Source organism: Sphaerodactylus townsendi, linkage group LG03, assembly GCF_021028975.2.
Source record: "Sphaerodactylus townsendi isolate TG3544 linkage group LG03, MPM_Stown_v2.3, whole genome shotgun sequence".
Lineage (NCBI taxonomy): Eukaryota > Metazoa > Chordata > Lepidosauria > Squamata > Sphaerodactylidae > Sphaerodactylus > Sphaerodactylus townsendi.
The window spans coordinates 117,122,558-117,134,791 of record NC_059427.1 but is presented as its reverse complement, the minus strand read 5'-3'; the positions used below and the strand labels follow the sequence as shown (position 1 = coordinate 117,134,791).

Genomic DNA, 12,234 nt, shown 5'->3' with positions numbered 1-12,234 from the left:
CTCCAGCTGGAACATGTTTTCCTAGTCCTGGAAACAAGTTAGGCACAGGGCTCAGTGGAGCTGATGGTCTGGCTGCTTCCTTCTCCCTCTCTCTCTCTTCCTTCTCTCTCCCTCTTCCTCCTCCGTAGGGGCAGGACTATTTCCCCCCTCCCAGTCCTCACCCCTGCACTTCACTTGAAACTGGTAGTGGCTGTGGCTCAGTGGTACAGCATCTGCTTTGCATGCAGAAGCTTCCAGGTTCAATCCCCAACTTCTCAAGTTAAAAGGACCAGGTAGCAAATGTGAAAGAGTTCTACCTGAGACCCAGGAGAGCCATGGACAGTCTAGGCAGACTAATCCTTGATGGACCGATGATCTGATTCAGTATAAAGCAGCTTCATATGTGTTCTTGGTGTATATGGGGTCTTTAGTGGACAGGCAGCACTAAATTCCCTGCAATTTGAGTGTCTTTTGGGTGAAAAACAGTTACTTCAGCCCCCCCCCCCCCCCTAAAAAAGCAGCAGAGAGAGACAGAGAAATAGGAAATAGAGAGAAACAGAGACAGAGAATGAGGCACAGGGCTACAGAGTAACAAAAATGAAGAGGTGAACCAAAGCCAGGGAGTGGAGAGAAGAGGAAAGGAAGAGGGAAGGAGGGATTGGGAAAATAGCTCCCCCAATGTCAAAGCAGACCAGGACAGTAGTAAATTGTGGCCACAGGTGTACCAGTTGATACTCAGACTCTGAAGTATGTTCTTGGAGCTTTTCTTTGCTATCACGGAAAGTACACTTAACATGACTCCTCCAGAATGTGTGACAAGGACTAGGAGTGGTTCTGTACAGGCAATATGAGTTTTCCATAGTCAACTCAGCTTCATTCTGAAGTTTAACTCTCTGTGATGAAAAGACAGAAATTGCAACTCAAGTGTTCTGAGTAAGAAAGTATCCAAATTCACAATCAGAGGTATTCTAACTCACTGTTGAAAATCAAAGGGCAGGGGAAACATGGCAATTTGATTGGTTTGAGCTTGCAGAAGCTTCATGCTGCACTCTACTGAAAGGAGTGCTTACTGGCATCAGAGCAGTCTGGGCCTCTCTAGAAGTTCTGAAGACCTTCACGTTCTACAGGTGCATTAGCTAGGGTTTATCTTAGGCTGTTTCTGCATGGCCAAAATATCCTGGGGTGAGCAAGAAAAATATCCCTGTGCAGTCGAGAATTCCGCACAGTTCCCGGCGCTAACGTGGGAAAATCAAAGGGCAGCTCCAGATATCAGAACTCAACCTGATTGGGAATTTACAGGGTGGTGAGTGCTCACTGAGTTATTTCCTTGGCCAATCATTTCCTTATTCTAGCGTGCAGATCAGGCTTTGCAACCGTACAGTAAAAGTGGCATTTACAAAAGGGCAAGGAACACTTGATTAGTTTCAAAGCTTGGTCAAAAGTTCAAGCTACCATGAAAGAAAGAGAAAGAAGCCAAACTTTGCTACAAGACAACAGGGAAGCAATCAGATGATTAGCATAAAGTTCCACGTTAGAAAAAACTAAAGACGGAGAGGCTTTTCACAACCTCCTACAATGGGTCCTGAAATAGAAGCAAGCAATCCATCAAGCCAGAGGTGTAATGAGACAGGACAATAGCTCCAGCTTACAGACTGGAGCAAGAGATTCAAAAGGCTTATAAAAGCCACTTGGAGCCTTCCAGTTCTCACTTGGCTCAGTATCTGATAAATATTTATGACCAGTACTTCTACAAAAAAGAGAGATTTCAGCAGAATTGAATTTAATCCAAATTCCATCAGTCCAGAAAGCAATGTTCATTGTGAGCTGGTCTCCACATCCCAAAGGCACTGAAGCTTGATGTATGTAAGAAATGCTAATATAGGAAGCGTGTGAAGAATGTCTATGTTGGAGAGAAGGTGCCAAGACCCACCGGTGGCTTAATTAGAAAAGGGAGAAAACATCGGATGTGTTTGGGGCTTCTTGGCAGGTTAGCTTCTTGTGCCAGGAAATCTATATGCTTTTCTGGTTATGATCCACCCCGCACATCAGAGTTCTCCCTGTAGCAGTCTACGACAAAGCAAGATATGAGCAGACCCCTTGCAGTTTATGAGCCTTATGAACAACTACTGCTCGCACATTTTCATGGTTCCCTCCATGATTATGAGGCCCAGACACTTTCTGTTTATCAAGTGAGAGACCCTGAAGAATCTGCATGTGACATTAAATTATTTACCATGCAACATGGTCATAACCACACTTTCTTTAAAATAAAGGAGTGAGCACATCTCATTCTAGATTAAAACCTAACAGGCCCATCATCCCAAGATGTCCACCCCCAAACTCTGCAGAAGTGTCTACATTAATTCCCAGAGAAGAACCTGAAAACAAACTGGGAATTCAGTTCCCTCAGTATTCTTCCATTAACAGAATTAACCTAAATATAAACTTACCCCCCAAACAGCCCTTTCCACAAACACACACTGAGGACACAGCAATGTCAATTATGAAAATAAAAATACAGCATTGTCAGTCATTCCTTGGGAACACATTGGTGTGGTGAGGGAGTGTGGGTTACATGGTTTGTGTTTCCCCTCAGTTGTGTCTAATGACAACTGAATAATTGTGAGGGAGCTTCATATCACCAATCCTCTCTCCAAAGAAAAGTGAACTAATATAAGGCGGCAGATTGGGGCTGGGCAAAAGTTTGCCTGTGTGCAGGAGACAAAAAGCCTTACCAGATTCAAACGTTTAATGGAGATTTCATACAACATCATACTCTTGCTGGTACAAGGCGTAAGCCCAAGCAACATGCAACAGAACTGTTTGCATGCCTAAAAGTAGCAGAAATAGTTTGGCAGCACCATAGATGCATTGACAGGGGGAAATGGGCTTGCAATGATCAAACATGAAGTGACAATGTGCAGCTGAGCCTTTGGTTCAAGGGAAGGATCCATAAGAATATAGAATTATGCTAGGAATCTGAAATCCAAGCTCTGAAATCCAAAGGAAATGGGCATGCTTTCCAGCTTGTTTTTGCTTCTGCACTGGGACCACTAAAATGCACATCTTACAACAAACTGAAGAGTTTCTACTACACTGATAACATGCCAGAAGATTATTTCTTTAAGCATTTGGAGAAGATCCAATACTCTCTGGATGGCTTTTACTGCCCCCATTAATCTAAACTCTCTCCCCCACCGTCGCACGCACACACCTGAAAAATTGCAACCTGAGACTTCAAAAAGTCTTGCTGGTTACTTCTCTTTGTCCCAGTAGACCTGCATCCTCAACTGACACACTACAACCAAAAAACAGATGTCCACTTTGACATCAGAGCAGGAAAGAAACAAGCCATCCGGGGCAGGAGCCAAAAGAACCCCTAGACCTAACCCCCAACAGGGGTATCATGCTACTTGTAGCCAAAAGCAATTGCAGGGATGTGAAAGTCAGTAATGGAGTGCCTCGTAGCTTCAAAACCATGTCTTATATTGGAAACACATGTCCCTGGGAGAACGGGAAAAAACCAAACAGACTTCTAGGCACCGATAAATGTGCAAGCAGCAGGGTGAGAGGCAAGCTGCAGGGCTAGGACGACTCTGTCAAGCAGTTTAGCATTTCAGTAGCTGCATACGCAAGTTCCTAGGGAAGGCAGTCTATGGAATAGGTCCTTCACTAGACAAGCTGAAAATCAGTACCTAAGCACATGGTCCCAGCAGAAAAGCATGTGTGCCTGAAAAATGGAAAGCAAGAGAAGTCACTGTTTGAGGAAAATGCAGCACTGGAGAAGGTAGTTAATATAGCCTCAAATGTACAAAAATAGTAGCCCGTAGCAGACAAGCATCTAAAATATGTGGCACAACGTTTGATTAGTTCCTGCATGACAAAGGGTTGGAAGTTGAGAAACAGCATACATACGAGTGACCGGTAGCAGGGATGAAGTATATGCAGCAGTGGACCCTGGTATCTGGTATCCGCTTCTTCCGGTTAATATTGAGCTCCTCCTGAAGGTATTTCTCATACTGGTCATTGATGAACTTCATAATGGGTTGCCAACTGTGCAAGAAAAAAAATGCATGTAAAAGAAGTCAGATCTACACAGCAGACTTTAGTGTGTATCACATCAGAGAAACTATGTGATCCTATACCTAATTCCTGCCCTTGCACGGATGAGGCACCATCTATACATTATCCAATCACAGGACAAAATGGGCTAGAATTCACAGGAAGAGAAAACGCACCATTCCCACCACATCACAGATTGTGTTCTGTTGCCTTGACAGTAGGCATAACAGTAGGCATAAGTAGAAGGTCCTGATGCAAAACTCCAGTCCAAAGTCTGATCATAGACCAAGTGCTCCAAGGAAGCCAGTGTGAATTCGAGAAGGTTCTTCCACTAACCACTAATCTTTTATTACTGGCAAGATCTTCCCATTCGTGAAAAATTGGAAGAATTATTCATAGGGTAATAGTTCAGATAAAGTTATGGATTCATAGTTCCATCCCCTGCCAGCATGCCATAGGAATTATCAGAGCTTCGTGCCTCGGATGTTATGGACTACAGTTCCCATCATCCCCTGCCAGCATGGCTAATTGCTCATGCTGGCAAGGAATGATGGGAACTGTAGTCCATAACATCTGGAGGGGCACGAGTTTGACACCTGTGAATTAGACGATACACTGACATCATTTTTGAAGACAGGGTGGCAGTTTCATGCAATCGCTCTTCTGTTTCAAACACTTTTTAAAATATATGTAAGACTATGTCTACCTTGTTCATACCTGCAACAAACTGAATTGAGGCTTTCAATGGCTATGGTTTTGATCTTGTACTTTTGCTCCACGCATTCTTCTCTGCAGGCACTGCAGAGGTTGTCCTCTGCTGCGGAGCTCACTTCCTTTGGTGCTTAGCATTTCTGCTTGTGCTAGACTGATGCTTTACAGGCAGCCCTTGCCTAACGCAAGAAGAGCACGTCCCACAGCACAGTCCCACCAGCACAAAGTATAAGAGAAATGCACAAAGAGCTAAAGTGCCTATGTACAGTTCAACTTTGTGTTTCCCTGTGTTGTTTTGCACTTCTTAATATTACAAACATTCACAGATCTCAATCAGCCAGAAACTGGCTCCCAAGGAGGATTTAAAGATTCATTTAAAATCCAAGTCAAAATACAAGCCTAAATACCCCAAATATAAATACTCTAAATAACTACAAGCAGTAAAAATACAAACCTGAAAACTAAGATCAGCAGAAATATCAGTATAAATCCATTACCCTGTCAAATGCATCCCACCCATTTCAAAGGGGAAGGTAGGTTTTCTTTCTCACTGAATACCTTCCATGGAACAGAAGAATGCAATCTTCCACCAGCCAGCTACAGCCTTCCATCTACTTATTCGCCAGTTACTCCACTGAAGAACTCTTTAAGCTTATGCACAGCACAGCTGTCACAGTTGTATTTTGGTTGCATATGGGATTTATTATAATCTGCCAAAAATGGCATTTTCATGTGAATGCAGAACTCTACATGAGGGTATTGGTGTTGCGGGGAAGCCATCAGGTATCCCTGCATTTTGCAGGCTGATGCTCCCCTTCCTCTGATGCTAGACCCCACAGTTCAGACGAGAAGCAGATTTGCATGTATTGCGCTTGGATTCAGTTATTATTTCCATGACTTTGGAAGGATAACTACAACTGATCAGTTTTGAGAACCTTGCTCCAGGTCATCTAGAAAGTTAAAAAAGATTACGTAATAGTTTTCTACTATAAATACTACTACCTATCTCCTGAAGACAACATAGACTGAACATCCAACCCTAGTGATGTATCTAGGCAGCACTGATTTCTATGACTTTCAGGAGAAAATACTATCATAGCTCTCGTTAGAAATTTAGGATGATTTCTCAAGAACAACAATGCATGGTAACTGAAAATCTCCAAATCTGCAAAAGGATGGTTTTGTTTTAGTGTCTGGAAATCCCCTTGAAATGCCAGCATTTTTCTGTTCAGCTCCCACTGTCATGTGGTTGAGAAAGCTGAATAATCTGGCCTCCCCCTGACCTGCTGGACAGACATCTTAGGAAAGTAACAGAGAGGATCAGTCAGCACTTTTGCATTCTTTGCACATTTTTCCTTTTCGCAGCCACTCACCAGTTCTCATTGTTGATGTGGTCTCCAAAACCTGGGGTGTCAATGACAGTCAGTTTCATACGGACACCTTTTTCCTCAATATCTGAAGAAGATTTGGAAGAAATGCAAGAACAGGTCACCAGAGACTAATGCTTCAGCACCAAAGAAAAATTTCTTCCAACACACACCTCTTTTCAAGTTGGGTGCAAAGGGATTTGAACCTAGAAACCGTCAAATGCTTCAGAAAGTTTATTTCATAGAGAGCCAGGAAAGGGAAAGATTTTACTTAGCCCTCTCTCCCATCTCTCAGGACTCCCGTCTCCCCACACAAGACATTCCCATGATCTCTTGCCAAGGATTTACCATGTGTGATGGACTTGATTTCTATTGTCTTGGGAATACGCTCTTCAGAAGTGGGCTGCACAGATTTGCGGCTGATTTTTGATTTGAAGAGGGTGTTGATTAGGGTAGATTTTCCCAGGCCACTCTGACCTGAAAAACAGCAGGATACACAGATATCAGAAAACTCATCTGTTTCGCTACTAAGGTCATTCCACATCTGGTCTAAATGGTTTGCTCTACTGGATTTAAATTGTAATATGATACCATTTGATTATGCACAGTAAGTGTGCTATAAGTTATCCTCACCTAAAATAAATTTTGACAATGTTGATTTTGTCTCATATAGCTTACCACAAAACTAAGTCATACGAGATTTTATTTCTAATGCTGCATACCACAGGAAGCATATGAACTACAAATGGATGTATACAGAACATTGCTAAACAACTCTAATCCAACCAACATATTCAAATGCAAAATAACAACAACAATAATATTCTTTTCAAAAGTTAAGCATCAACTTCTATATATCCAAATGTATCATTTTCTACACCATTTTAAATATACTTTCCAGCTTTTCATGAACTGGCCACAGTTTGCAAAATAACATTATTCATGTGAATACATTAACTGTTACATGGAAATGACTAAACTTCTTCACAATTTTCTAATTTTTAGTTAGAAATCTCTCAAAGAACAGAAGGTGATAGGTTGGTTCTTCTTTGTATTGATATTCTTATTTTCTTGTTTTAGAAACAGAGAAAACATTTAATGTTTGAAATGAAATCATATGAATTTAAGCCAAATAGATTTATATTTTGTCTCTAGTTAAAATGCACATTTTTTTCTTAGAAAGATTTGTTACATTTTAGCATTATTGTCTTCTTGGAGTTTGTTAGCATTAGGGAAATATGGTTTGATATTATGCAGCACTGTTTGCAGCCTTTGTGTAAAACCTGTGGACTCTTTTCATAAGGTTCACATAAAATTTCTTAAGCCACGATGGAGGAAACTTTCCATTCTGTTGGATTGAGCATCTGTTGTTAATTGGTATGTTTCCCTTCCTCCATGGAGCCCATAGCTACAATACACCTCTGGGAAGTAGGATAGATTGGCAGACAGTGACCTGCTGAGACAGTGAACTGAACAGAGAATATGTATCCCTCACTCAAACCCAAGAATAGATGCAGACAATTATGAAATGAAATTGCTTAGTATCAGCTGTGTCTGAATTTTGAAATTTCTATACATAATTTTAAAAATACATTTTTATGCAGTTCAATACAATATTCAGAGCCTGAAGTATTAATTTAGAACTCCATGGGATTGGCTGAGACAGCTGCACAGCATTATAAAGTGTGAGGATAGGGAGTTGAAAACAAGAAAGGGTTCTGTTGTGACAGCCAAAGTGGACGGTAACTCTGAGGTAACTCTGTTCTCTGGAAGCAGAGGGCCAGATCAGAATGGGCTGTGCTTCTCTGAATTAAGTGCTAGGAAGTGCAGAGTTCAGTAAAGGAATCTGTACCAGAGTTCCTGGAGTTGAACATAATGAAATAATACTGATTAATCACACTGATGGCTTGTTTATTTTTTTTCTGAGGAGAGCCCCACTGTGATATGAAGCAGTGAAGCTCTTGAGAGAAGGGGAGTTATATAGAGAGGACTGGAGCTTCCTCAAGGAGAGCAGCCATCCTTACATGATAAGCATCATGTGTGAGAGGCACTCTAAGGGAGAGTTTGTGTTAGTGTCCAAAGAACTGTTTGTGGGTAGTACATACCCGAGGGTAAAAAGATTTTTAGAACAAGGGCTAGTTAGCCAAACAGAACTCTTTAACAACTGTGCTGAAATAACAGCTTTATTTTGTCTAGTGTCAAAGTGACAGTATCATCAGAAAGCACAAAGATAGTCTCCTGTCTGTAATTTGTATCAACCACAAGTGTTATTAAACAAAATCCTGTAGGCAGTAGCTGTTTTAAAATTAGCTTCCTTTGTATATATTATATATTCTTTTTGTGTGTGAGTATATGTGAGTGTGTGTATCTTTTAAACTTGTTCCTGTAAATAAAATATTTCAATTGCTGGTTTGAACTTTACAAGCCTCTGGTGCCATTTCTTTATATAGTTAGTGACAGAATGACAACAGGTTATTTTAGTTTTCTTTCAGAGATACTGCCTTGCCTAAGGGACAAGTGCCCTGGAAGATAAAGACTATCTAGATGGCTTAGAAAAAATATATATTTGTGGAAAAATTGAAAGAGAAATACGAATTCTTAAACATCCTTTCCATTTTACTAAAAAAAATTGTTCTGAGAATAAAAAGTTGCTCAGTCAGAGTTGTTCTGTCAGAGATTTTAGAGGGAAATTTTTTTTCCTCAGGGCACAGGCAGTTGGCAGATGCTGGAGTGTAAGGCACCCCCCTCTCACTAAGAAGACTAGGAGATGCCTCACTATTGTCCCCCCTTTACAAGACAGTGTGTATAATGAGGTCTACTTCAATCCTCGTTGAAGCAACGGGCAGATAGGAAATTTAATCTGCAGAACATAAACATTGCCATCATTTTAAGTAAGCAAAACTTATCATATTACACTTTCCCAAGTATACTTAAGAAATACAGTCTGCAAAATTTCAAACACATTTCAGAACATTTCAAAATGGTATTACAATAATACTTTACCAGTTGTTTTCATTTACTCATGCCATGTTTTTGGGTCTTCTCCAGTGACTCTGGACAATGCATCAGCCATAACATTTTCTTTTCCCCTTACATGTAATCTTGTAAGCTCCATCTGATGAGCTGAACATTCCATTGACTATAAGCCTAAATGCTTGGATACCTTACTTTCATTTCATAATTGTCAATGCATCAACTGTGTCTGATTTTTAAAATTTCTCTACATAGTTTTAAAAATATTGGGAAAATGCAGCAAGAATATAACTCATTTAATGGATTGGAATTATCTCCTCAATCAGAACAAAAAAACCCCACTGGTCCCTATTCTCAAGACTCTGCCTCTTATTTTACTTTTTTGTTACTTAGCATATTTTCCTTCTAATATATAGCTTCTTTATACTATAAATCCAGCTATTTCCAGAGACAGTGACCTCAAGTGCACACTAACTACTAAGGTATCTGAAAGGTATCCACGGATATTTCCGTCAGTATTGAAGAATGGATATATAAATAATCCAGCATAAAGCCAAAAATGTAATTGTAGGATCACACAGATAGCATATTAGCGCTCTTTTAGAGGATGTAGTCATCTCTTCTAGTCCCGAAATAATTTAAATTCAAGCAAGGCAAAGAGATGAAAAGATACAAGTTGGGAAACAAATTATTGTCTTGATAAGACAAGGGCAATCGAAGGAAACCATCATGTGATTAGGCACACGGAATATAGGCAACAGATACATGGTTTACAGATATCCCATCTGCCAGGGGAGGAAGACAATTATTTTTAATACCCAAACTGAAGACTTCCTTCTGAAGTGATTTCAACTGTTGGCCTAATGTATAGCCACTAGTTCCTTCCAGTTTCCACTCACAGCTCAAGCTAATTAAAAAAATCAATGTGTGCTCTCTTCTAACTGACCACATGCAGCAGCATAAAAAGGTAGGAGAAGTTGGATGTAAACTTCTGATATGTTACTCTTGCTGGCTCTCTGTTGTGATGGCTGATTTACCCAGGAAAGGAGGACTGGCTGGCTGCCTCAAATACCCTATGACAGTGATGGCGAACCTATGGCACAGGTGCCAGAGGTGGCACTCAGAGCCCTCTCTGTGGGCACGCGTACACAGAGTTTGTCATATGAGGGGGAATCACTTCGGCCCCCCACACACACACATCTAGGCTGGCCTGGGCTGCTGGGCATGACGTGTGCGCACCGTGGCAAAGAGGGAGGACTCGGCTGGAGTAGCACAGGGAAGAAGCGGGTGCACACAGGACCTGTTGGAGGCTGGAGAAGGCTGGCTGCTGCTGCTTGAGGGGTTGAACAAACAAAACGTGGGGAAAAGGTAAAAGGCAGATCCAAACCCCATGTACACCGGGGAAATGCTGAGACCCAAGTTTTTTGCTGATCACCTGGGCAGATCAACCTAGGGAGGAGGAACCAAGATGCATTTAGGATTTTTTTTAAAGCACACCAAGATCTTTGCTAGAATTGCTTTTATTTTTCTGTTCCTGTTGCATTTTTGTGGGAAGTCAAGTGCTGTGAAGGAAAGATGACATGTGAAGGAAAAACCGCAGATCAGATGGCTGCTCCACCAATTTAGCTTTCCTGAAGTTATCCACCCCTCACACAGCATTCTTGCTTAGGACTGACTTCCTTGACTGCCTTTTTACTTCTATTTTGTGTGTGTGTGTGTGGTGGTGGTGGGGGGGTTATTGGGTTTTAGAGAGCAAAAGCTTCACTTTCCTCTCCCCCTTTTCCCGCCAGGCCCCCAGTGTGAGAATAGTGTAATTATTTCAGAGAGATTATTAGCATTAAACCTAAGACCTAGTTTTGGGGAAACAGTGTATTGTTAGATCTTACCGCAGCGTTTGATGTGGTCGATCATGACCTTTTGACCTTTGGCCTGGCCGCTTCCGGGGTGCGGGGCACTGTCCTTCAATGGATTGCCTCGTTTCTCCGGGATCGAAGTCAGCAAGTGAGGTGCGGGGATCTGGCCTCCCGGAAGTGCCCGCTTTGATTGCGGTGTACCCCAGGGGGCTTTACTATCCCTGCTGCTTTTTAATATCTATATGAGACCCCTTGCTCAGCTGGTACGGAGTTTTGGGCTGACTTGTCACCAGTACGCTGATGACACGCAGCTCATTCTGTTGAGGGAGGGGGGAGCGGTCGCCGCCCCTGCGGCTCTCCAGCACTGTTTGGAGGCGGTTGCTGGTTGGTTGCGGCAGAGCAGGTTAAAACTGAATCCATCGAAGACGGAGCTCCTCTGGCTTGGCCGAGAGGGGGGGAATGGATCTTTCCAGCCGCCGGTGTGGGAGGGGGCCATATTGGCGCCGACCCCCTCCGTGCGCAACCTGGGGGTCCACCTGGATTTGTCTCTTTCAATGGAGACCCAAGTGGCCCATATAACCTGGGTTGCTTTCTTCCATCTTCGCCAGGCCCGACGGCTGGCTCTTTTCCTCTCCCAAGCGGACCTAGCCACTTTGATCCATGCAACAGTCACCTCCAGGCTAGACTATTGTAACTCGCTCTACGGGGCCTTCCCTTGCGTTTGCTCCGGAGACTAAAGCTGGTTCAGCATGCAGTGGCGCGCTTACTCACAGGCAGCGCCATTTATGATCATATTCAGCCTGTGCTGCGCCAGCTGCATTGGCTCCCGGTGGAGTTCCAGATCATCTTCAAGGTATTGGTGTTGACCTTCAAGGCCTTACGCGGCCTGGGACCCTCGTATCTTCGAGACCGCATCACCCCATATGTCCTGGCTCGGCCTCTCCGTTCAGCTGAGGCCAATCTGTTAGTGGTCCCTGGCCCCTCAATGATGCGGCTGGCCTCCACATGGGCCAGGGCCTTTACGGCTCTGGCCCCAGCCTGGTGGAACACCCTACCTCCGGCTGTTCGGGCCCTGCGGGATCTTAACGCGTTCCGCAGGGCCTGCAAAACGGAGTTGTTCCGCCGGGCCTTTGGAGGGCCCAGCCGCTGAAATGGTGCCCCCCAGTCAGCCCTTATACTCAGCCGAGGGCATATCCATTCCTGAAAATGTGACTCAAGCCACCCCCCTTCTCCCACTTTCCCGGGGAGAATTTTAAAATTGGGATAGGCGGACGCCTCTTTTTACTGTT

At 43.0% G+C, this 12,234-nt stretch overlaps 1 protein-coding gene across 5 annotated transcripts in view; it reads right to left on the bottom strand.

Annotated features, from left to right (window-relative positions):
• The window catches only part of SEPTIN9 (septin 9), a 264,354-nt gene that overhangs the window by 15,077 nt on the left and 237,043 nt on the right, over positions 1-12,234 (bottom strand). For all 5 annotated transcript variants that reach the window (XM_048487830.1, XM_048487832.1, XM_048487831.1 and 2 more), the window contains 3 exons: positions 6,468-6,596; positions 6,126-6,207; positions 3,895-4,032 (listed from right to left, as the gene is read on the bottom strand). In XM_048487830.1, coding sequence (XP_048343787.1) covers positions 3,895-4,032; positions 6,126-6,207; positions 6,468-6,596 — 349 coding nt within the window. The remainder of the gene's footprint in view (positions 1-3,894; positions 4,033-6,125; positions 6,208-6,467; positions 6,597-12,234) is intronic.